Raw genomic sequence first — 25,789 nt, 5'->3', positions numbered from 1 at the left:
GCACATATGTTGAGTTGGTAACACTAACATAAAGAGCATGCTTTGGCACAACAAGCTACAAAAGAAGAGTGAATTGATCAAAAGCTTCAGTGTGGGAGATTTACTTGGTTGTGAAAAGGCATTGCTTCTGTTCTGAGGTGATCATGCCAACAAAACAAAACTTAAAAACGGTGAGTGTTTGAAAAACAAGGGACAGGAAATCAAAGGAAGGGTTTGGTTCATGGTCTCCAGACACATTTTGAAAGGTGCTCAGAGTGATGAGTTAAACCACAGTGTTGTAGTCTAGTTTTACATTAGCCAACCTCTCATGTGGTCACTTTACTTTAGGAGTCATTCAGATTGTATGATAGCTTGTCCTGCTACAAAATAAAATGTACAGCTGACAATGAAACTGATTACCTACAGAAGGCTAATTGATATGGTGCAGTCAGCATTTGTACTGAAATAATGTTAGATGAAGTTCTATACTGTAATTGGTTTTTAACCCCTTCAAATGGCTTATGTGAATTATGATTCACGGTTAGTAAATGAAAATACCCCCAGCCTGGCACACTTGGTTAAAAAAATAAAGAATAGCTTTGTTAAAAGACCAGAAAATGGGGCTTTAACTATTCCTTTTGTCACTCAGAATGGCCTTTCAAAAAAAGTGTTGTTGAGAACATGCAAGAGGGCTTTCCCTTTCACCACAAATAAAAATGCCCCAAAAAGTTAGAAAGAAAATACGAGGCAAAAGACAATGTTGCACGGGCCAGGCACAATGAGGGTCCCCCAACTCCGAGTTACTCACAGAAAGAAAAGGATAGAAGATACAAAGGTAAGGAGGCGAGCAAGGAGAACCAAATGGACATGGGGAATAAGAGATGAGAGAGGACTTTAACCACAGACACACTCAGGAATTCCATATACAGTAAACATTGTTAGCAGGTCTACTAACTGACACTTGAAACAGGTGGGTTTGAGAAAGACGAAAATAAACGTTCTTCTTTACTTACTTTACTGCTTCAGAGCCATACTGTCAGAACTCAAACACTCAATTATATATTCATTAGATATTATATTGTAAATTGTATATTAAAGTTAAAAGATTAGTCCAAATGAGGACTAAAAGAGATCCTAATAAAATACAATTACTTGAAATGGCTGGGATTGAATGAATCGATTTTAAATCATGCCCGGGTGATTGTTGGACAATTAAAGCCAGCCTGATGGACCAAACATCAAGTTCAGTGATCCAAAATCCTGCTCCTGGAGAGCCATCATACAGTAGATTTGTCCTAGCTTAGTACCATCACACCTTCATGAGCTGAGTCGTGTGTGTGTGTGGCTTGACAGAAGCAGGATTGAGCCTCTTTGGCCTAGCCGGTACATTGACACAGCCGCCTGTTAGTTGATCCCGCGGTGACCTTACCAGCAATGTTGCTGTCCGTCTCATCCGTCTGCAGGCTGATGACGCTGGAGTTGTCCATGCGCAGCTGCAGGTCGTTGAGCTTCTCCCTGAGCTGCTCAATGTCACTCTCCTTGCTGTCCAGCTGCATCTGCAGCTCGTTGCGGTACGTGCACTCCTCCGACAGTTGCTGTTGTAGAAGAGGAGAGGCAAGCAGAATATGCAGTCATGAATACGCAGTTCATTTAGGGAAGATCAGAAGCACTGCAGCTTCAAGGGGGGATGCGGTGCTGCCTTTCACTATAGAGTTTAACTCCGTTCTAAGTTAGGAATGGATTTGACTAAATCTTCCTAATTGTCCTATTGTGGTCATACTTGTCTGTCTTGCTTTTTTTTTTTGATTTGAAAGAATACTTTTAATTAAAAGGTTCAAAGGATCGTCGTCAAATGATTGAGACCAATTTGACCCTACTGTCAAATTGACAGAAACTGACTGACTGTATAATGCATTATTACTGACCGCCTGCATCTCGCTGAGCTCCTTCTGGTACTTGATGGCCATGTGGTTGAACTTTTCCTTCTCCTGATTGAGATCCACCTGCAGCTTGCGGTTCTCCTTCTCCTTCTTCCTCAGGTCGGTCGTGCTCCCCTTCTTCTTGGTGTCAAGCTTCATGTCCTTCCTGTTCATGATCTCTGCCAGTTTGTTCACCGCCTGGAGAGAGAGACAAGGTTGAGGGAGGGATCAAATGGGGGCAATCGGTTGAGGTTTATGTTTAACAAAATGGGGCATCACGTTGAGGGAAGGTTGTGGTTTAGGTTTAACAAAATTGGGCAATGGGTTGACGTGTAAAAACATTGAATAGAAAAACTATGGGGTTGAGTTTGAGATGTAAATATGAGGCCAAAGGAGCTCATAACTATTGGTGTAATGTTAGTCAAAGGTTGAAGTGTCTTTACCTGAGTCTTGAGCGTGCGCTCTGTGCTGAGAACCTTCTCATAGTTGGCCTTGATTGTGTTTGTAATCTCCTCTTTCTGGGAGTCATACTCTGCAGAGAAGGGGACAAACAGCGAGAGAACACCAGACAGTCTTACAGGGATCTAACTGACAGAGGGGACATATGTGCCTATGAAGAAATTACCCATAGGCCTAGATTGTAACAGAATAAGCAGAGAATATACTAATTAGACCAAGTTATGAAAATGGTGTCTTGACATTACCTTCCTTCTGAGTGCGAAGCTTGTGGTCCAGCTCGGCCTTCTCCTTACTGAGGTTCTCCACGTCTTTGGTCAGGGTTTTGTTGGATTCCTCAAGCTGGGGAGGACAAGAAGAGAGACATTCAGAGGTTTAAGAATGTAGATTACCGGTCAAAAGTTTTACAACACCTACTCATTCAAGGGTTTTTCCTTATTTTTACTTTTTTCTACATTGCAGAATGTAATATTCACAGAATATATTCACAGAATAGTGAAGACATCAAAACTATGAAATAACACATATGGAATCATGTAGTAACAAAAAAAAGTTAAATCAAAATATATTTGAGATTCTTTAAATAGCCACCCGTTGCCTTGACGATAGCTTTGCACACTGTTGGCATAATCTCGAATAGCTTTATGAGGTAGTCACCTGGAATGCATTTCAATTAACAGGTGTGCCTTGGTAAAAATTAATTTGTGGAACTTCTTTCCTTCTTAATGCGTTTGAGGCAATCAGTTGTGTTGTGATAAGGTAGGGGTGGTATACAGAAGATAGCCCTATTCGGTAAAAGTCCAAGTCCATATTATGGCAAGCAAAGCTCAAATAAGCAAAGAGAAATTACAGTCCATCATTACTTTATGACATGCGGGTTTAGTCAATACAGAACATTTCAAGAACTTTGAAAGTTTCTTCAAGTGCAGTCACAAAAACCAAGCACTATGAAACTGGCTCTCATGAGGACCGCCACAGGAAAGGAAGATGCATGCATTAACTCTGCTGCAGAGGATAAGTTCATTAGAGTTTACCAGCCTCAGAAATTGAAGCCCAAATAAATGCTGTCCAGAGTTCAAGTAACATATATCAAGATCAACTGTTCAAAGGAGACTGCAGGCCTGCTGCAAAGAAACCACTACTAAAGGACACCAATAAGAAGAGACTTGCTGGGCCAAGAAACCCAAGCAATGGACATTAGACCGGTGGAAATATGTCCTTTGGTCTGATTTCTGCGTCTTTATGAGACACATTGCGGGTGAACGGATGATCTCCGCATGTGTATTCCTACCGTAAAGCATGGAGGAGGTGGTGTTATGGTGTGGGGGTGCTTTGCTGGTGACACGGTCAGTGATTTATTTAGAATTCAAGGCACACTTAACCAGCATGGCTACCACAGCATTCTGCAGCGATCCCATCTGGTTTGTGCTTAGTGTGACTATCATTTGTTTTTCAACAGGACAATGACCCAACACACCTCCAGGCTGTGTAAGGGCTATTTGACCAAGGAGAGTGATGGAGTGCTGCATCAGATGACCTGGCCTTCACAATCAACAGACCTCAACCAAATTGAGATGGTTTGATGAGTCAGACCACAGAGTGAAGGGAAAGCAGCCAACAAGAGCTCGGCATTTATGGGAACTCCTTCAAGACTGTTTGAAATGCATTCCAGGTTAAGCTGGTTGAGAGTATGTCAAGCGTGTGGAAAGCTGTCATCGAAGCAAAGGGTGGCTATTTGAAAAATCTCAAATATAAAATATATTTTGATTTGTTTAATTTGTTTGGTTACTACATGATTCCATGTGTTATTTCATAGTTTTGATGTCTTCACTATTATTCTACAATGTAGAAAATACTAAAAATAAAAACTCTTGAATGAGTAGGTGTTCTAAAACTTTTGACCGGTAGTGTAGGTGTTCACAGCTGCCTGAGACACACAAAAACAAAGTCATTATTAAATAGAACAAAGTTGGAAGTATACTAAGCTGTTGTTTCCGCTGTGCCCACATTCCTGGAGAGATGTATTTTCCCTAACTTTGAAGAATTTTACAATGTAGTAGAGGTGTGTATTGAGTGAAGCGGTCCTGACCCGTGCGATGGTTGAATCCCTCTCGGAACCCTCCTGCTTGTGTCTGGCCATGGCCTTTTTGTTCTCCTGGCTCAGCTCAAAGTACTGCTCCTCCTGGAGCGCCCTGGCCAGCTGCTCAGACTCCGCCTTGGTCACTGTCAGATCCAGCTGGGCTGACAGGGAGTCCCTGGAAGAAGGGAAGAAGGACAGACAAACATGTTTTAAAAACGGATTCATAATCGCTTTGTGTTGATTTGGGAAGTAGGCTGGTCGAGAAAAGCTGCACCCCATATTTTGACAACACTGATTGTTGCTATATTGACAAAGGCCTGATATTACATTACACCTACATTTTAGTTACTTCGCAGATGCTCTTATCCTGAGCAACTTACAGGATCAATTGGGGTTAAGTGCCTTGTTCAAGGGTAGAGACATATTTTTCACCTGGTCGGCTCAGGAATTCCAACCAGCGACATTTTGGTTACTTGCCCAGTGTTCATAAGTGCTAGGCTACCCGGCCGCACTTTTCCATTTGTTACCTTTCGCTGTGCAGCTCATGCACCTTCTTGTGAACTTCCTGGAACTGCCGGTTCCTCTCCTCGATCTCTTCCTTCAGTTCCTTCACCTGAGTTTTATAAAGCGTCTGGAGGTAGAGACAAGAGATATGGCATCAGTCAGTGAGCCACTGAGCAGGGTTATAGGGCAGAGAGGTAGATGGCCCCTACTCACTGAGAAATACTGTTCGGCCTCAAGCTGGTCCTGAAGTTCCCTCATCTGTCCCTCGTTGCCCCTGTATTGCCTGGAAGACGGACAAACAAACCATATGGTTAACATATTGGATACAGTAGCGAAAGAAACATTTCAAAACAACCAAAGCAAACAGTGCTGAAGAGGAAACGCAACCTCTGGTAAAATCCTTAAAAAGCCTTTAAACGTTTCAGACAAAACTTTAGTGTATAGATTATTAACTTAATTACACTATACAGTATGTCCCAGGGTTGTATGTAGCCCGGGCATACCACCACCCCTCCCTGCAGCGCTCCGTAGTCAGAAAGCTGCAGGAAGCAGACGGATTAACTGTCCAGTCATTCTAATGGGAGGAGCTCGACTCGGCTAATCCTTAACCCTGTGGTGTAAACATTGTCACAGGGGAGCTTTGCTACAGTCAATGTCTAAGCTGAAATAAGAGCCTTTTTACTGGAATAACAACCAGTTGTAGGGCCATTTAACAGAATCCCAAAGCAATATTAGCTAGCAGCAGCAAGGAATGTAAAACTACAGACTATTACAGACTTTCAGAATAGCGTTTATCCAATAGAGTCAGAAGTGTGTCTGGAAGGAATTGCATTCATTTGGAAGGGAGGTACACACATTGAGACGATACTCAATGTAGCCTGTCAAAGATCAAGCTAGAATTTACCCACACATCTAGAAAAACCCCTATCCCAAACTTAACCATTAGGGTGGGAGGATGAAAATATATCTGACCCTTGTATCAGTGACTAGGGGTAAACTGAACTATATACCCCCACACAGGGGATTAGGTAAAGTTAAAACTGTGGTGGGCTGTGACGACATGTGGCAACTTTGGAGGGTATTCTCACTTGGTGAGCTGTGCTAGCTGGAACTCGAGAGAGCGCTTGTTCTCTAGTGCCGTGTTGATCTCCTGCTTCAGCTGCTTCTCCGAGCCCTTCAGCCGGTCCGCCTCCTGGGAGCGGCTCTTGAGCTCGTTCTGGGCCAGCAGCCTCTTACTGGACTCCTGCTCCAGATGGATCCGCAAAGCCTGCACCTGCAGGGGAGAACCAGAGATGTTAGGACAAAAGAACCACAGTATGTCCTAACTGCGCTGGGATTATACCAGATTTCTGCTCAGGAAATCCAGTTTTTTTCTGGAGGGCCGAATCCTAACTTGAGATCTGCACGTTGAAAACTTTATTTATTGTGAAAGCCTCATTAGTATCGACTCATGATCAACATGATTTTTTTTTGTAGGGGGGGGGGGGGGGTAGTTGTAGGATATCCAGAAAAGTGGCTAAACATTTTTAGGGCCAGTGCCCATGGACCTCCACCCCAGACAGGGTGAGTCAATGCTGGGGTGATGGGTGTTGAGTGGTGCTGGTGCTCACCTCGTCCTCAAGCCTCTCCTTCTGCTTCATCAGCTGCTCCATCTTCTGCACCGACTGCTTGAGGTCAAACTCCAGCATGGAGCACTGCTTCTCTACCTCCACCACCCTGCTCTCCGCTCGCATCCGCGCCCCGCTCTCCTCAGACACCTTATGCTGCACCGCTGAAGGGACAGAATGAGGGAAGGAGATCTCACTCAGTTGCAACTAGCCATCATTCAATGGAAGAACCTCACTGACAGATTTAATAGGAAATTTGTGCTCAGTCATTTGTAATGACCGACCCACCACACAGGACAAAACATTTTAGTGCACCCCCCTCTTGGCAGTGGATCATTTGTTTTGTAGTGTTAAAGTACATTTCCTGCAGTTCTACATATTTTGCCATGACATATGCCATGTTCATATGAGTGAGAGTGACTAACAACATTACATGAGGGCCCCCTGGGCACAAGTACTGCATGCCCCAATGGTAATTTGGTGATTATTACTAGGTTTAGATCGCTGGCTCGACTACTTTACCTAGCCATATAAAATAATATTAGCTGATATGGGCTAATTGAGTGACTGACAAGTGGAAAACTACGGATGCACTACAAAATGTCTAAATTGCCCGATATGTACTCTACTATTCTAACCCAACAATACGGGGTCGGGGCTCCCTAGCAACCGCGGGGCCCTATGCACAGCGTGTGGTCTGCGTATAGGCAAATGTCTGGAAGACAAGTAAATGTTGCTTCAAACGGTGCTAGTCAATCCCACCTTCCAAAAACTTGGAGAGAGCAGACAACGAGGGAGAGACAGACAGTAGTGGTGGGTAGGGCATGCTCTAACAAGGGCCCAGATATACCATGCATGGCAGCCGACTTGGCCTCCTCAATGGACTCGTATTTGTCAGTGAGCTGGGCCCGCGTCACCCTGTGTTCTGTGTGCTCCTGGTCCAGACGCTGCTGCAGTGTCTTTAGCTTGTAGTTCAGGTCGATCTCCAGGTTGTTCTTATCCTGTTGGTAGAAAGTGTAGAATTACATATAGAATGGAAATTGGCATCCTGGCAGCGTGTGTAAAACATTAAAACATTAATTCTGCCGATCTCTATGGTAGAGGGGCTCTTAACTGGGTGTAAATGGGACTAAAATACCAGTTAGATATACATGTGGTTATCACAACAACGAACATCTGTTTTGTCTTTGATACTTCCATTTGGACCACTACTCACAATAAGTGGACATGTTAGCCTGATAAAGCACGGTATGTGAGTGACGCGGAGAGACTTAGAGGGCCCAAACCTTCTCCAGGTTGTTGCTCCTCTCCTGGGCCTGCTTGCGTTCCGTCTCCACTTTGGACAGGCTGAGCTTCAAGTTCTTATTGTCCTGTTGAAGACCCGTCATTCGCGCTACAGACACACCCAGAGAGAGAGAGAAACAAAGAGTCACCTTCAAAACAGTGGTTTGTGCAACATGCTAAACCCATGTTGACAACACCATAATGCATAGCTTTCAGATTTGGAAAACTATATTTGTGGACTAACGAAACTGGACAAAAAAGTATTATTTTTCTATTCCATATGGATGCCTGTAGACTTGGAATTAAGTCTGAATTAAGAGCAATATTATTTCAACACAATCCAGCAGATATATTCATCCCCAAGACTCTTCAAAGCGCTCCTCTACAGATAAAACATGACTGTTGGACAGATAAGTCAGATGTGAGTTCTGTGGGCATGGGCAGTGCCTGGGCACGTCTAATGTGATGAACGAGAATGGTTAGAACTGGAGCTAAGATTCCCCAGCAGTCCTTTAAATAGTTAAGAGGGAGAGACAGATCACTTCAGATCATTTGAAGTTAGTTGAACATGCAAAGACTGAAAAACAGTTAAGAGTGAGTGAGGAATTACTGCAAAGCAAACTAAAAGGGTGTGGGAAATCATGTTCATCCCTTCTCGTTCTAACACATGGTCAGACCTATTTACTCAAACACTGAGTCATGTCCAAGTCATATTTACTCATAGAACAATGAGTGCAGTCTTTGGGTGTGAGCCACTGAGTGTCCCAATTCTCCATATTTTCCGGTGCACTTGTGCACCCCCCTACATATATATAAAAGACCATGCTTAGATGAGTGCTTAGCTGTACTTTTGTTGTTGTATGTATAGACCTCAGGAAGAATAGCTGTCAGCTAATGGGGATCTGAATAAAGATTAAAGCGTGGAGAATTGAAATGTAGCCAGGAATGTGTTCTGGTACCTTGTAGCTCATGGATCTCCTCTGATCCCTGACTGTAGCTCCTCCTCTCAGAGTCCAGGGTGCTCTGCAGCTGCAGCAGCTCTTTCTCCAGCTGGGCCTTCCCCCCGTCGGCCGAGCGGCTCTTCTCCTGCAGCTCGCTGGTCAGCCCCTCCAGGTGGCTCATGGACTTGGCCATCTCTGTGTGGCTCTTTCTCAGCCGAGCAGCCGTGTCTGACTCCACCCTCAGCAGGTCATTGGCCTCCTCCAGCTGTCAATCAAGGAAACAACCATTGGGAGAGCTCAGAATCAATATTACCTCCTGACACAGACGATCTGCTCAGTTGCTGCAGAATGTTTGATTCTGAAACGGTTGTTGGGGATTTTAACTAATATGTGGGTGGATGTCTAATGTTACTATAGAATCATATCCATCCATGCACTTCCAGGAATAGTTAATAGGCAAAGACTTCAATCTATACCAGTCTGACATGAGGCACTGATTCCTCGGTCCTTCACTTCCTCATATGGAAATAAATTAGCCTTCAATTTGCTGATAAACATCAATGCATGTAAAGTAAAAGCCATAGGGTGATGAAACAGGGTCAGATATTGTTCATCTTTGTCATGGTTAAGGTTCAAATTTAGGATGGAGTAATCTGTTCCTAGATCTGTGGTGATAACCTGGCCTTCCCTCTCCTTGAACTGTCTCAACCATCCAAATACATTCCTCAAAACAAAACCCCTTCCCTGCACGGTTCATACCCTTGACTCACATTCTGACCCTCAAACAAGATCTCAAAGCTAGAATAACACCCCAAGCTGAGTGGATGGCAATTGAAGAGAGCAGTGTGTGTGTGTGTGTGTGTGTGTGTGTGTGTGTGTACACACACACACACACACACACACACACACGTTTTCCTACCTTATCAGGACCACAATGTCCTGACAAGTCGTCAGAGTATCCTGACAAGGTAGGAAAACAAGAAAACATTTTAAAACACTATTTTAGGCTTAAGGGTTAGGTTTAAGGTTTAAGTTTAGTATTAATGTTTAGGGTAAGGGATTAGGTTTAGAATAAAGGATTAGGTTTAGGTTTAGTATAATAGGATTCTGAATGGGAAAATATTCTCTCCAAAAAGAGAATTTACCAAAAATAAAGCTGTGTCCGCGTGAATGTAAGAGAGATAACGTACCTGCTTCTGCAGTTGTAGGATCTTGTCATTTGAGGCCTGAGAGTTTTGGCTGATTTTCCTCATGACCTCAAGCTGCTCTTTGAGAGTGGACACTGAGAAGAAACAGAGTACAGATGAGAGTTAAATGAAAGATCAAGTCATCTTTATTGCACATCTCCCTTTCAAAACATGACACTAAACAAACTGTATCCAGAAACATGTTTTTTTTTGTGCATGGGAGTTACTCATATGTTGCATTTAAAGTGCTGTTTACGTGCATGTTGTTATGCGATCTGCTAGTTTAAGGGAGTTAATGCGTGTAAATCCACTTAGTTCACAGCGATCCTCTGGTCACAGTTAATGGGAGGGTCTCAGAGGGTGAGTGTCTGGGTTAAGACTGCTAGTTAGCACTGCAGGTGGAGTCAGACTGGCAGATAACTAGACTAGCAGGTCAAGCTGCTCTAGTATCGGTCAGTGTGAGCACTAATAATCCAGTTGGGAAAACACCTGTTAGGGCTAGGTTCAATAACATCTGAGCCTGTTTTCATAAAGCATTTCAGACTAGGAGCACAACATAGGACAAACTTTCCCTTCTCGATCATAGTAACACAACATGGACAGGGAGGACCTGATCCTAGAACAGTAATCCTACTCCGAGTGAGATGCTTTATGAATACAGGGAGGAAAGATGCTACTGCAGTGGTACTAGAGCTCATTCTAGATTATACTGTAGTAGCACCTACCCTGTACAAATCCCGTCACTGAGTGTACCAAACATTAGGAACACCTGCTCTTTTCATGACAGACTGACTAGTTGGATCCAGGTGAGCCCTTATTGAGGTCACCTGTTAAATCCACTTAAAATCAGTGTAGATGGGAGGAGACGAGTTAACAAAGGATTTTTAAGTCTCGAGACAACAGACATGGATTGTGTACGAGTGCCTTTCTGAGGGTAAATGTGCAAGTGTTTATAATCAGTGTTATAAACACGTGTATAATCTAGAAGAAAAAGAAACTGGCTAGCGGAGTAGAAACTTTTATTTTCAAGCACACTCGGAGCTCAGATACAAAAATCAATCAGATTTCGACAGAAATATGGCTGAGACGCAAAGAAAGTTCAAGGAGAGGGGCTACAAAAATTATCAGATTAATATTGCCATTGAGAAAATTCAAAACAAAACGAGACCTGACCTTTTTCAAGGTCAATCTCGCAAAGACGCATTCTTGTGTTCTAACTACCCGCTATTTAAAGCGTTATGAACAAATTAAGGGAATTTTTCACAAACATTGGCACATTCTAAAGTCCGATGATCGTCTCGGTAATGTGTTGTCGTATTCTTGTGGGACAGAAATCTCCGAGATCAATTGGTACACTGATTTACCACCCCAAGATATTCTTGAACAACATCTATTTGCGCCCCTACTGGATGGAAATTACAAATGTAACGGATGTGCTCAATGCAATGGCATTTATAAATGTAGATCCTTCAAACACCCACAAACAGGGAAATCGATCCCAATAAAAGGTGTTATTATGTGCTCCACTAAGGCAGTTATTTATCTTATAACTTGTCCCTGTGGTAAAAATGTGGGTAAAACAAAGCGCGAATTAAAAGTACGTATCTCAGAGCATCGTAGCACCATTAGGTGTAAAAACTTTACTTACCCAGTTGTGGCCCACTTCTTGGAGGCAGGCCACTCGATTTCGTCTCTGCGTTATATTTGCATCGAACATGTCACTCTCCCTAGGAGAGGGGGTGACCTTGATAATTTATTGTTAAAACGAGAGGCTGCCTGGATCTTTAACTTAAAGACCCTTGTTCCCTTCGGTCTCAACGTAGACTTTGATCTGAAGCCATTCTTGTGACTATTGTGACTTTGCCATTGTAATTGTTTGTAAGCTTGTGTAGTCTAAAAGGAATTTGTGATTGTATGCTATCCATTTGTTGTTTGTATGCAGGTTCTTTGTATGCCATTTTAATATTTGATAATTAACCAATGATATTAGGCCACTCTTGGCCATGATTACAGACACCTGTGTCTTTTGACACTACATAAACGAGTCATCCCACAGTGTATGTGATTATACCCTGATGAAGACAGCTTGGCTGTCGAAACATTGGTAATTACATTTTTGTATCTGAGCTCCTAGAGTGTGCGGCTCTCTTATTTTCAAATAAACACGTGTATAGACCGGTTTGGACTAAAACAGTGGGAGATTGGAGAATGAATTAAAGGATAAAAATAACTATCCTTACCCTCGTTCTCCATGTTGCGTCTCTTTTCGGCCTCCTGGTCGACCTTTCTTTGGTACTCTGTGGCTCGGTGCTGGATCATCATCTTGTCTTTCTCCAGGAGGGACATACTGGCCTCCACACCCTTCCTCACGTTGGCCTGGGAGGAGAGGAGGACGGCGAAGGAGTTAGAACTCAATGTATAGAGCAATTAGGCCCTATATCATGTCTTGTTTGCTGCACTTTTGTAGACGACTGTAGATCCTGATTATGCACTTGCCCTGGTATACGTTTCAGAATACTAGATATTCACTCACCTCCTCGTCCAGCTCTTTCATGATCTTGTCGAGTTTTGTATTTGTCGTCCTAAAGGACAACAATGATTAGCACTTTTTGCTTTGCTTGATCTTTTAAAAATGGGAAAACGGATGCATTGTTCATTAAAATACACTTGTTTGTATTCAAAACCAGAATGTAATTTTTTGCTTGAAATCTGACTTGTTAGTTAAATTAAGTTGATTGACAGGTGATCGATTACTACCTGCACTTTTGCTCCATCTCATCCTTTAGCTGCATCTCACTATGTAGCTGCTCCTCCAGCTGGTAGATCCTCTTCTGCAGGTTCTCCAGCTGAACACAGACAGCGTGTAAGACAACACTACAGACAGACTGTAGAATACATTACGCTTTGCTATACAATAAACTTGTAATCAGTTTGGCATTGCAAAGTTAAATGTTCAAGTACAATAAACCGATACTCGCGTACATTATGTAACAAAAAAAACCTGCAGAGAATTTAGTATTTATAGAAAGTAGCTACTCCAGATGCAACAGAGTGTTGTTTTCATCTCTATAAGTAGTACTCACATGACTCTTGTCCTCCTTGGTGGAGCTGCTGCGTTTGTCAACACTCTTGGTGCTGGTGCTCCGGGAGAACCTGGGGGATAGACCACAATAACACGATCAACATTTTGTGTTACAAAGTAGGAAAAAAAAGGATTTTGTCATTTTCTTGTCAACAATCTACACAAAATACTTTAATGTCACAGTGGAAGAAATGTTTAACATAGAGAAAATATGGAAAGAAAATATGGAAAAATAAAAATGAATATATCTTGATTCAATGCATGTTAGAATCAACTTTCCCAGAGATAACTGCTGTGAGTCTTTCTGGGTAAGTCTCTAAGAGCTTCGCAAACCTGGATTGTACAATATTTGCACATTCTTAGAAAATATTCTACAAGCTCTAAAGTTGGAGGTTGATAATTGCTAGACAACCATTTTCAAGTCTTGCTATAGTTTCAAGACGATTTAAGTCAAAACTGTAACTAGGCCACTCAGGAACAATCAATGTCGTCTTGGTAGACTTGGCCTTGTGTTTTAGGTTATTGTCCTGCTGAAAGGTGAACGTTTCAAAGTGTGTTGGAAAGCAGAATGAACCAGGTTTTCCAGCAGGATTTTGCCTGTGCTTAGCTCGATTCAGTTTATTATTTAACCTAATAAACTCCCTCGTCCTTGCCGATGACAAGCATACCCATAACATTATGCGCCACCATGCTTGAAAATATGAAGAGTAGTACTCAGTGATGTGTTGGATTTGCCCCAAACATAACTTTGTCCTAAATACAAACTTTTACAAAACCTTTTTTTCTTTGCCACATTTTTTGCAGTTTTACTTTAGTGCCTTATCGTAAACAGGAGGCATGTTTTGGAATATTTTTATTCTGTACAGGCTTCCTTCTTCTCACTGTCATTTAGTATTGTGGAGTAACTACAACGCTGTTGATCCATACTCAGTTCTCTCCTATCACAGCCATTAAACTCATGGTGAAATCTCAGAAAGGTTTCCTTCCTCTCCGGCAACTGAGTTAGGAGGACCCCTGTATCTTTGTAGTGACTGGGTGTATTGATACACCATCCAAAGTCTGATATAAACTTTATCATGCTCAACGGGAGATTCAATGTCTGCTTTAGGTGCCTTTCTTTGCAAGGCATTGGAAAACCTCCCTGGTCTTTGTGGTTGAATCTGTGTTTGTAATTCACTGCTCGACTGAGGGACCTTATAGATAATTGTATGTGTGGGATATAGAGTTGAGGTAGTCATTCAAAACTCATGTTACACACTATTATTACACACAGAGTAAGTCATGAACTTATTTAGGCTTGCCATAACAAAAGGGGTTGAAAACTTGACTCAAGACATTTCAGCTTTTAATTTTTAATACATTTGTAAAAATGTCTAAAAACATAATTCCTCTGCCATCATGGGTTATTGTTGGTAGGCCAGTGACACAAAATGTCCATTTAATCCCTTTTAAATTCAGGATGTGGGAAAAGTCGAGGGGTGCGAATACTTTCTGAAGGCACTGTAGTGACAACACTAGGACTACACTTCCCTGACCCACTGATGACCTGACCAAACCGTGAACACATCCCACTGGCTCAAACACGTTGTGGTTGTTATCTAGGTCAGATTACTCTCCAGTGTGAGACATTCATATGTGCATGTCTAACAAGCTCTGGGTGTAATTAGCTATATTGCTATAAAAGTTGCATTAGATTTATGAGGCTGCATAAAACAACAGCAGTACTGACAGTTCTGATCGCTCTAGCAGGTTAAGCTAGAAAGTGTCAACTAGCAGTTCACAGAATAATAGATGATTGCGCCAGCTGGTGCATCCAGACTATTTTGACTGTGGTAAGTCAGGCCTGACTATAGTATGTTGACCATGGTTAGGGCCTTGAGTTTCTCCTGAGCTGACCAGGAAGAGCCTAGGTGATGACTGACAGTGTTGACTGTAATCGGTATTTGACTGATGAGTGTTCTAGTGAAGTCTGACAGTGTTGACTGTAGTTGGTGACGCCAGGCTAAGCAGACAAAAAGAAAACAACACATACTCTGGACACCGTTTCCCGACACAGATTAAGCCTAGTCCTGGACTAAAATGCAGTTCATGGAAATTCTCCAGGAAACATGATTCAAGCGCCTTACTGGTGACTGCTGTAGTAGTTGAAGCCTGGCTATGCTAACATACTTACTGGTGACTGCTATAGTAGGTGAACCCCACAAAGGGCAGCTGGTTGCCCACGAAGGCCTTCGGTATGGGGAAGGTCTCCTCGTCTCCCCGGTCCTCCTCAATTTCGTCAAAGTTACTGGTGTCGATGTCACTGCTCAGCTCAGGCACTACCGGGGCCGCCGCTGGAAATCCAGATAGACAGGAGGTGGAGGAGAGAACAGAATCATGACTCACTGAAAGTGGGGAGCTATTCTCATAGTTTTGATGATTTGGTTCAGAGGCACATTGAGATGAGAACTTGAGATCATGTTTTGGGGGAAACGCCAGTCAAAATTTGAGGCGTGTACTGCACTTTGAAACTTGCAAAGTGCCAAATAGTACACCAGTACAAGGTGATGGGAGATAAAAGTGTAAGCAACACAGTCTCAGGGGAGTTGGGATATGCAAGAAACACACTTCCATTACACACTTGTGTGTAACAAGACAAATAAACACCCCCCAAATTATTATTACTCTACATCAGTCCCATATCAAATCAAAATTGTATTCATCACATGTGCCGAATACAACTGGTGTAGACTTTACAGTGAAAGGCTTGATTACCAACTTTCCCAACAATGCAAAGTTACAAAATAAAGTAAAATGGTAACTAACAAGAGGAAAAAAATAATACACAATGGAGCAAAAAAGTATTTAGTCAGCCACCAATTGTGCAAGTTCTCCCACTTAAAAAGATGAGGCCTGTAATTGTCATCATAGATACACTTCAACTATGACAGACAAAATGAGAAAAGAAATCCAGAAAATCACATTGTAGGATTTTTAATGAATTTATTTGCAAATTATGGTGGAAAATAAGTATTTGGTCACCTACAAACAAGCAAGATTTCTGTCTCTCACAGACCTGTAACATCTTTAAGAGGCTCCTCTGTCCCCCACTCGTTACCTGTATTAATGGCACCTGTTTGAACTTGTTATCAGTATAAAAGACACCTGTCCACAACCTCAAACAGTCACACTCCAAACTCCACTATGGCCAAGACCAAAGAGCTGTCAAAGGACACCAGAAACAAAATTGTAGACCTGCACCAGGCTGGGAAGACTGAATCTGTAATAGGTAAGCAGCTTGGTTTGAAGAAATCAACTGTGGGAGCAATTATTAGGAAATGGAAGACATACAAGGCCACTGATAATCTCCCTCGATCTGGGGCTCCATGCAAGATCTCACCCCGTGGGGTCAAAATGATCACAAGAACAGTGAGCAAAAATCCCAGAACCACATGGGGGGACCTAGTGAATAACCTGCAGAGAGCTGGGACCAAAGTAACAAAGCCTACCATCAGTAACACACTACGCCGCCAGGGACTCAAATCCTGCAGTGCCAGACGTGTCCCCCTGCTTAAGCCAGTACATGTCCAGGCCCGTCTGAAGTTTGCTAGAGAGCATTTGGATGATCCAGAAGAAGATTGGGAGAATGTCATATGGTCAGATGAAACCAAAATATAACTTTTTGGTAAACACTCAACTCATTGTGTTTGGAAGACAAAGAATGCTGAGTTGCATCCAAAGAACACCATACCTACTGTGAAGCATGGGGGTGGAAACATCATGCTTTGGGGCTGTTTTTCTGCAAAGGGACCAGGACGACTGATCCGTGTAAAGGAAAGAATGAATGGGGCCATGTATCGTGAGATTTTGAGTGAAAACCTCCTTCCATCAGCAAGGGCATTGAAGATGAAACGAGGCTGGGTCTTTCAGCATGTCAATGATCCTGAATACAACGCTCGGGAAATTAAGGAGTGGTTTCGTAAGAAGCATTTCAAGGTCCTGGAGTGGCCTTGCCAGTCTGCAGATCTCAACCCCATAGAAAATCTTTGGAGGGAGTTGGCCAGGCCAAAGTGATGACTGCAGCCCTTCAGCGTATTTAATATAAACCCAGTAAAGAGTTGCAATAGCCAGTGGATTTACATTTAGCCCCCCGCCTTTACTCTCTCCGCTGCAGCCGGAGACCACATCAACACGCCAAGGTGCTGTTCAGTAAGGTACACCGCAGCAAAAAGCTTTGCAACTACTGGACATGACCCAGTACTGCTTTCCTCCCGTTCTCACCCTCAAAAATAAACCTTCCAGGTTCAAATTGGTTTCAAATTGATAACACCACTAAAAGCGGAATCGTTGCAATTACTCAGTGTGTGACCATGGGTTACTGAATGGATCTTATTCTGGAATTTCCTAAGACTGTCTGCAGTAGGTCAATGGGAAAACATGTATTAACATATTAACACTAAACAGTTTGCCAACAGAGCAGTGCGGGGGGGGCGGGGTTACAAACACATAGGAATCATGAAAGCGCTGCTGGTTGACCTGAACACAACTCACTCTCTCGGATGTTCTCCCATGCCCACTGGTCGTTCTTGAAGAAAGGATGCCTCTTGATCTCATCCACCCCGTTACGGCCCAGTCGCACCTCCCTAGGAACAGGGAATCAGAACAAGGTACCGTTTAGTCATTCTGCAATCCACTGATAATGTCCATTGTTATACAGAGTCTATGGCTTTGAAACAAACTCTGAACACAGGAAGTGAAAGCTTTAGACGTGATTGATAGCTCTTCAGAAGAACACAGCTTGATGTCTGACTGATTACTAAGTCTAATCAAGTCAATGAGTTCATGACACTAGTCCCTTTCCATCCATTTGTCAACTAGGGAAATCATTGGTAAAACATTAATGATTTCTCTAAACAAAACAGTATAAAATCAGGGCTTTCTGCACCACCAGTTTTTATTTCCTAACCGCGCATAAAAATAAAGTCATCATCATCCTCACCTGTCAGTCAGGAAGGCACAAATGAGGTTCTTGGCATCCTTGGAGATGTCGCTGTCTTCAGGGAAGGTCAGTGCGTTCTTGTGGTTCATGATCTTACTGTACGTCCCCACCAACGAGTCAGCGTAGAACGGTGTGTCACCTACAGACACACAAAACCACAGGCAGTGAGGTTAGCTAGTGAACCCAGCCAAGACTACATATTTTTAATGGTTCTCAATGGGGGTTTGCTTAGCCTAAACGTAAACCCTTAACCATTACCCTAGTCTTGAACAAAGTTTGATACCTATACCTAGCCTCTTCCTTTAGGTTGTGGCAATGTAGGGCTGGGCGATATATTAAGGTATAATGGTATGGATTTTTACAATACCGTCTATAAAAAGGTATTCGATAGTGTTAAATAAATTAAAAGTTCTACAAATTGGAGAACTGTCTGTTTTATACTCAACCGAACTAGGACAAACTATCAGAATGGAGGAAGCCCATTAGAATCATTTGTTGCCATCCTAATTTTTGCTGCCTGTAAATGAATGGGAATACTCTGCTTCAGAACTACAATAGGGGTTCAAATTGTACGACCAGTTTGTTTCTGATCGTAACAGCGTGAGAAAAGGTCTCTTATTGCGACTCACCGACAAGCATCTCATATAGGAAGACTCCCACGGACCACCAGTCACACTCCCGGCCATAATATCCATCTCCTCCCTGGGATTTTAGTACCTCTGGCGAAATGTAGTCTGGCGTTCCCACTGCTGTGTCGCATCGGACCATACCGTCCTGAAAGAGCATTAATCTTAAACTACTATTCTACTGTATTTATAAACACTGTTGTGTCGCATTGTTCAAAGCGTATACGCGCTAAAATACATAAGCATTCATAGCTCAAGAAAACAAACATTGTAGGCCTAAGTGCTGATACAGTGCCTTCAGAAAGTATTCATACCCCTTGACTTATTCCACATTTTTTTGTAATTACTGCCAGAATTCAAAATTGATTAAATTGATTTCTCTCACCCATCTAAACACAATACCCCATAATGTGAAAGTGAAAACATGTTTTTTCTTTTTTACAGAAATCTCATTTATTCACAACTCTTCGTCAATACTATGTAGGAAGTACATTTGGGGCCAATTAAAGCTTCAAGTCATCTTGGGTATCTCTCTGCATCAGCTTTGCACATCTGGATGGAGATATTCTTCCTTGCAGATTTTCTCAAGCTCAGTTAAGTTCAATAGGGTGCGGCAGGAACAGCAATCTTCAAGTCTTTCCACATATTTTCAAATTAAATTTAAGTCTGGGCTTTAGCCAGACTCAAGGACGTTCATATTCTTGTTCTTAAGCCAGTACAGAGTTGCACTGGCTGTATGCTCGGTGTCGTTGTCCTGTTGGAAAAAAAAATCTACAACCCAGTCTAAGGTCAATTGCACCCTAAAGCAGGTTCTCAAGGATTTGCCTGTATTTGGCACCATTCATTGTTCCCTCTATCCTAACCAGTGGCTGCCACCACCATGCTTCATGGTAGGGATGGTGTTAGACGGGTGATGAGGTATGCCTGGTTTTCACCAGACAAAGCGGTTTCCATTCAAGCAGACCACAGAATATTTTGCCTTATGATCTCAGTGTCTTTTACGTGCCTTTATCTCAGGAGCAGCATCCACCTGGCCACTCTCCCATAAAGCCCAGATTGGTGAAGTGCTGCAAAGACTTTTGTCCTTCTGGCAGGTTCTCCCATCTCAGCCAAGGAACTCTTTATTTCTGTCAGATTGGTCAATGGGTTCTTGGTCACCACCCTGACCAAGGTCATTCTTGCCTGGTTGCTCAGTTTGGTTGGATGGCCAGCTCTAGGCAGAGTCTCCATAGTTTTTTGAATTTCCTCAATGATGGAGACCACTGTGCTCTTGGAAACTTTCAACACTCTCAAAATAGTTTTATAACCTTCCCCAGATATAAGAATTGTGATGAGGCAATCTGAGATCTACGGACAGTTCATTGGACGTCATGGTATTGTTTTTGCTTTGACATGCACTGTCAACTGGGACCTTAGACAGGTGTGTTTCTATCTAAATCATGTCCAACCAATTGAATAGGCAACAGGTGGACAATTTGTAGTGATCAACAATGATCAAAGGAAATGTGATACAGTTGATCTCAATTTGGAGTGTCATACAAAGATCTGTGAATACTTATGTAAATTAGATAGACACATTTAATTTTCATGAACATGTTTTCACTGTCATTATGGGTCATTGTGTGTAGATGGGCGAAGAAAAAAAAATCTTTAATTCAGGCTGTTACAACAAAAATGTGGAATAAGTCCAGGGGTATGAATACTTTCTGAAGGCACTGTATGTAAGATGAAAAATGCTAAGTAAATGTGTTAAAAGTTGGAAATATTGATAAACCTTCACTAATAATAATTAAATAGAGCATTTGGAAGCAGCAAACAGTTTAAACTCTTAAACAACAGTCTACTCTACAGGGTGATAGTGTCAACTAACTTCTCATTATCAGTCACGGTGCGTTAGAAGGCTAGTGCGATAGCTACCTTGTTCATTTTCATACAGGTCCCAAAGTCTGCCAATTTCAAGTGGCCTGCTTTGTCTAGCAACATGTTATCAGGCTTCACGTCCCTGAAAGACATAAAAAGACACTTAAGGGATAATCAACAAGAGGCTATGCGTTCTCTGGATTATAATGAATCACGTGGGAGATGTCTTCCACGACGCGCCAGTGGAGTGGAACTGACCTTCAATGGAGTTGCAATAGTTTCCAGAGAACGCATAAAGCCCTAAGTTGATTGTCCCTTTAATACCATGGCGATAATTTAACACATCTGCCGGTAGAAATTTGTTAATTTGCCACTAGAAATGTGTCCAACATCCACTGAAGTAGCGAGCAAGTTGACAAGAGTGACCGTAGTTGCCTTGGTAACCAAACAAACAGACTTGCTCGTTTAACAAACCAAGGCATCAGTCCTAGCTTGACATTATAAAATAGAATTCAACAACGGCAATAATGTTTTCAATTCGATTTTGCTTTCAACAGCAGCTCATGTAAGAATGAACTATAGCCATTGAATTCTACCGTGCAAATATACCGTGCGTTATAATGAAATAATGCATGCCCTAGAATGCCCTTCAAACCAATCAGATGGAGTATTCAACGATGCCATTGTATAAAGTAATTTGTAAAATGGGTGGTTCGAGCCCTGAATGCTGATTGGCTGACAGCCGTGGTATATCAGACCGTATACCACGGGTATGTGACAAAGCATTTATTTTTACTGCTCTAATTACATTGGTAACCAGCTAACAATAGCAATAAGGCATCTCTGGGCTTTGTGGTCCATGGCCAATATACCACGGCTAAGGGCTGTTGGCACTCCGCAACCCTTCAGGCCTTATTCCTTAAATAACAAACCAGCAGTTCTTGAACCTAAAACCTGATTATACAAGCAAAGCATTCTCAAACCAACTACAGTACATTAAACAGGTGATTTAAGTTCCTGTCAAGGAGGCTTTAGAAGGGCGGAGAAAACTGCCACTACAGAAAAGAGGAAGTAGAGCCATTAGAGCCACCTTTACAATAGAAGAGAAGGACTCCAGTAACAGCAACAGTAGTACCTGTGTATGAATCCCATGGCGTGGATCCCGTCCAGAGCCAGCACCACCTCGGCGGTGTAAAAGCGGGCCCACTTCTCGGGGACGTCATAGTTGCTCATCAAGTTGACCAGGTCTCCGCCGGGCATGTACTCCATCACCATGTAGAGGTAACGGTCGTCCTGGAACGCATAAAACAGCTGTGGGGGGGTTAGTGACCAAACATCATTAGGAGGAATGAAGAGGAAAGCAAAAAATTAAAAATTGCATTACAATTGCCTGAATCTCAATCACTGTGCTTCCTTACAGATTAAACAACTATGTGTTCCATACCTGCACCACCAGGGCGCTGTTGGCAAAGGCCATGATGTCCCTTTCCTCCCAGAAGAAAGCAGAGTCCGACCTCTTTATCATCTCAAACTTGCTAAGCAGCTTCATGGCATACACCTTCATCGTGGCTTTGTGTCTTACCTGGGAGAGATGAGAGAGTCTAGTTAGGGCGAATGGCTTGCGTCAAGCCAAACCTATAGCCATATAACAATAATAATAATAATGTTATAGAAGTATATCTGTCTGCACTAGATGTATGAAGGGAAAGCAGACAGACAGAAGTTGATGTGATTCACGCAGGACAAATTAGCATAACCATAATGGCGATCCTCACCAACTGCACTTCTCCAAACGCCCCCCTCCCGATAACCTTGACCACCTCATAGTCCTCTGCTTTCATCCGCAGGTCCCGGATCTTACTGATGGTGTCCTTATCTAAAGAAGAGAAGTGGAGAGATGACATTAAAAGGAAACTTGTTAGAAAAGGGTAGATTAGTAAATTACTGAAGGGACTTTGTCCACCGCATCAGGCAGAGAATACAAAAATAACACAAAAATAAAACAGCAGATGAAAATCTGTAATAATAACATCACTAGATATCTGAAGTACAGGTACCATTGAACTTGGATGTTACATAGACACCAGTTAACCTTGACCAGTGATCCATGCCTCAGGACAACCTGGCCTGATGACTCCTTGCTGTCCCCAGTCCACCTGACGGTGCTGCTGCTCCAGTTTCAACTGTTTTGCCTGTAGCTATGAAACCCTGACCTGTTCACCGGACGTGCTACCTGTCCCAGACCTGCTGTTTTCAACTCTCTAGAGATGGCAGGAGCAGTAGAGATACTCTGAATGATCGGCTATGAAAAGCCCACTCCTGAAGTGCTGATCTGTTGCACCCTCAACAACCACTGCGATTATTATTATTTGACCCTGCTGGTCATCTATGAACATCTTGGCCATGTTCTGTTATAATCTCCACCCTGCACAGCCAGAAGAGGACTGGCCACCCCTCATAGCCTGGTTCCTCTCCAGGTTTCTTCCTAGGTTTTGGGCCTTTCTAGGGAGTTTTTCCTAGCCACCATGCTTCTACATCTGCATTGCTTGCTGTTTGGGGTTTTAGGCTGGGTTTCTGTACAGCACTTTGTGACATCAACTGATGTAAGAAGGGCTTTATAAATACATTTGATTGATAGATTGATCATTGACATGCTTTCTACATTTGGGTTGCATACAGTTGAGAGACATATTCATACCATCCCAGGTTGGTTTTTTTGGCAGACAAAGCAGTGAAAGAAACCTGTCTTTGAGCTGATGGGATTTCTCCACTGACTGCTTTACAGAGTGTGTTACAGTACTGAGAGCCTATCTGATGTAACAACTCTGGCTTCCCTGCCCTAGGGAAGATTGTATTCAGCCAAATTTGGTCATAGCTGAACAGGAGGGGTAGTTTTTCTATTTGCATGGTTCACAACTGGCACAAGAATGCATGGGAAAAAAGGGGGGCTGAGTGCAGTGCATCAGAGTTCAATTGATCTAAAAAAAATAAAGCCAAGGACAAGAACTATTAAAATGAGACCATTTTGAATGCAGAGTTGTTTCCCGCAGTTACGGTTTCAGGGTTTCAGGATTTCAGAACTAAAAGTACATGATCGAGTAAAGTACATGATTGAGAAGTGATTTTTAAAAAAGTGTGATAAAATTACATTTTTTTTAACAAGCATTTTAAACATGATTTTTTTTCCCCACATGCTTGGACTAAAATATGGAGGGAGAAAATAAAAGCACTTGTTTGTACTGTCCGCGGAGATGTTGGCTAATGTGATTGAGTGTAGCCTAGGGCATATTGGCTACTGGTCTCATACAGAATATGATTAGTCTACATGTCATGGGTTAGTAGTCTAAGGAGGAGAGCACTAGCAGTACAAAGAGCCCAGACCCCCTGAAGGGATGACATTGGCAATCAGCCCTTTCACAAAACAGCTAGCCCATTGCCATAATGTCCTTCAAGGCCTCTCCAACACTGAAAGTACCCAGCAAGACTAACTGAACAAATAGCCTGTGATAGATGTAGCCCCAAGGCTTTACAGTAGCTCGTATTGACCGTTTATTTCCAATATGGGGAACAGTTTGTGAAGAATTGTCCTCATCTGTAGTAGATGCTTTACTACCATTGTAGTCACATACAATATATAACCATATTCATAAACTAATGACATGCAAAAGTTGCAGACAGTCCTTGTGCTAAAATGCCACAACCTCTAAGTTCCAGTCATACAGACATGGTGGTCCCCCAGTCTGAGGGGGACACCATGAGGGTCACCAGCCACTCATTAAAGCCCTTTTGTTGAGGACACCGAGTAGACTGAGCTGCAGACACAATAGTGCCATGGAATGTATAGAGGTGAGGCGGTGACCCCAAAACAGCCTCCACTCTCTCCAGTCTGCCTGCGGGTGCGTGTGTTCTACAAATATGATGTAAGTGACAGAGATTCTGCAAAGGGAGGAGGACATATGCGGGAGAGGAACCTTGTATAGGTTAGCTACTTACATCTATTCAAGAAGTTGTCGATGCTTTTGTTTTTTCTCAGGGCTGGAAAGTCAAGGTCGTACACCAACGCGTCCAAGCCATCCTAGAGAGAACGAAGAGAAGCATTAATAGAAAGCATAGATTTCAAAAACTAAGACCACAACTGGGGCAAATACTCTAACCAGCTCACTACGTAGCTAGCCTACAGTAGAACTAATATATGGTGCAAAGCATGTTACCTGGAGGTTATAGGCTATAACCCAGCTAAAGGCCAAACCGTCACAATAAGCAACCTTGCAAGCAGTAGCCTCAAACTGGCTTAGGCAACAGTGGCCAAGGTTCAGCTAATCACAAACAAAATATACTAATTCTGTGCCACTTGTAGCTTAAACGGTTATAATGTAATTAAACCGATTAATAGCAGATCTGATGACAGGTTTAAAAGGGTTGCGTTTTATAACTTTATCCGTGTTTAGGGAGATTTGGACTCTATAAAAAAAACACCAAGTCACATTCAATTATAGGGCTAGTGTTACACTACACACAATCACAGCAATGGTGTGACGTCAAACATCTGACTATCTGGTCTTCAACAAAACGATGGACAGAGCCTATTCAGTCATTTGGAACAGCTTATTACCATACTGCAAGATCTCAAAAAAGACCTCAGGATGTTGTACATTAGAAACAAATTATCTATGGCCAGCTTAGCCACAGGCATTGGGCGTCACACAGGAATTGAGACTTTATTCAACACCCAGCAGCAACTCCTCAAAACAGCAACTGAAGTAACATAAAGCCCTTCATCTGTGGGTCGTGATGATTTCCTGAACTTCTTGGGTCAGGGAGCGCTTCAATGCAAACGTGTCTGGTTGACAGAGTTCCTAACTGACACTCAACTTGACAGGGCATAGACATTTAGCACCTTAACTCAAATGGACCTAGTATGTGGGAAAGTATGTAAACGTTGCAGTGACAGACAGCTCATCATGACAAAGTCATCCATATGATTATATTACTCCAACATGATGATTAACCCCCCAACATCGCCCAGTTGTGAACATAAGGGTCCTCCTTAGAGCCTGGGTCCGGCCCTGCTTGGGAAGAAGTGGCCGGCAGAGCAGCGGGATTTAACCTAATCTTCCTTAATCCAGGATGTCTCACACACAGAGGGCAGTGGCACATCACAAAGATCGCAGTTGTAGCCAGGGCCTATAACAGGACAAGTATGGTTCAGTTGTATCCAGGGCCTATAACAGGACATGCATGGTTCAGTTGTATCCAGGGCCTATAACAGGACATGCGTTGTTCAGT

At 42.7% G+C, this 25,789-nt stretch overlaps 1 protein-coding gene across 2 annotated transcripts in view; it reads right to left on the bottom strand.

Moving 5' to 3' along the window:
- Positions 1–25,789, bottom strand: part of LOC135512282 (rho-associated protein kinase 1-like) — a 61,485-nt gene that overhangs the window by 9,235 nt on the left and 26,461 nt on the right. For both annotated transcript variants that reach the window (XM_064934134.1, XM_064934145.1), the window contains exons 2-27: positions 24,497–24,578; positions 22,279–22,379; positions 21,948–22,085; positions 21,639–21,814; positions 20,561–20,645; positions 18,647–18,791; positions 18,018–18,156; positions 17,570–17,661; positions 15,213–15,372; positions 13,041–13,110; positions 12,715–12,803; positions 12,491–12,539; positions 12,198–12,333; positions 9,961–10,052; positions 8,789–9,035; positions 7,832–7,938; positions 7,396–7,546; positions 6,549–6,709; positions 6,027–6,211; positions 5,152–5,221; positions 4,962–5,065; positions 4,444–4,609; positions 2,603–2,696; positions 2,342–2,430; positions 1,905–2,096; positions 1,409–1,574 (exon numbers count right to left, since the gene is read on the bottom strand). In XM_064934134.1, coding sequence (XP_064790206.1) covers positions 1,409–1,574; positions 1,905–2,096; positions 2,342–2,430; positions 2,603–2,696; positions 4,444–4,609; positions 4,962–5,065; positions 5,152–5,221; positions 6,027–6,211; positions 6,549–6,709; positions 7,396–7,546; positions 7,832–7,938; positions 8,789–9,035; positions 9,961–10,052; positions 12,198–12,333; positions 12,491–12,539; positions 12,715–12,803; positions 13,041–13,110; positions 15,213–15,372; positions 17,570–17,661; positions 18,018–18,156; positions 18,647–18,791; positions 20,561–20,645; positions 21,639–21,814; positions 21,948–22,085; positions 22,279–22,379; positions 24,497–24,578 — 3,286 coding nt within the window. The remainder of the gene's footprint in view (positions 1–1,408; positions 1,575–1,904; positions 2,097–2,341; positions 2,431–2,602; positions 2,697–4,443; positions 4,610–4,961; positions 5,066–5,151; positions 5,222–6,026; positions 6,212–6,548; positions 6,710–7,395; positions 7,547–7,831; positions 7,939–8,788; positions 9,036–9,960; positions 10,053–12,197; positions 12,334–12,490; positions 12,540–12,714; positions 12,804–13,040; positions 13,111–15,212; positions 15,373–17,569; positions 17,662–18,017; positions 18,157–18,646; positions 18,792–20,560; positions 20,646–21,638; positions 21,815–21,947; positions 22,086–22,278; positions 22,380–24,496; positions 24,579–25,789) is intronic.

Source organism: Oncorhynchus masou, chromosome 3, assembly GCF_036934945.1.
Source record: "Oncorhynchus masou masou isolate Uvic2021 chromosome 3, UVic_Omas_1.1, whole genome shotgun sequence".
NCBI classification, from domain to species: Eukaryota; Metazoa; Chordata; class Actinopteri; order Salmoniformes; family Salmonidae; genus Oncorhynchus; species Oncorhynchus masou.
This window is presented reverse-complemented; position numbering and strand designations above follow the sequence as displayed.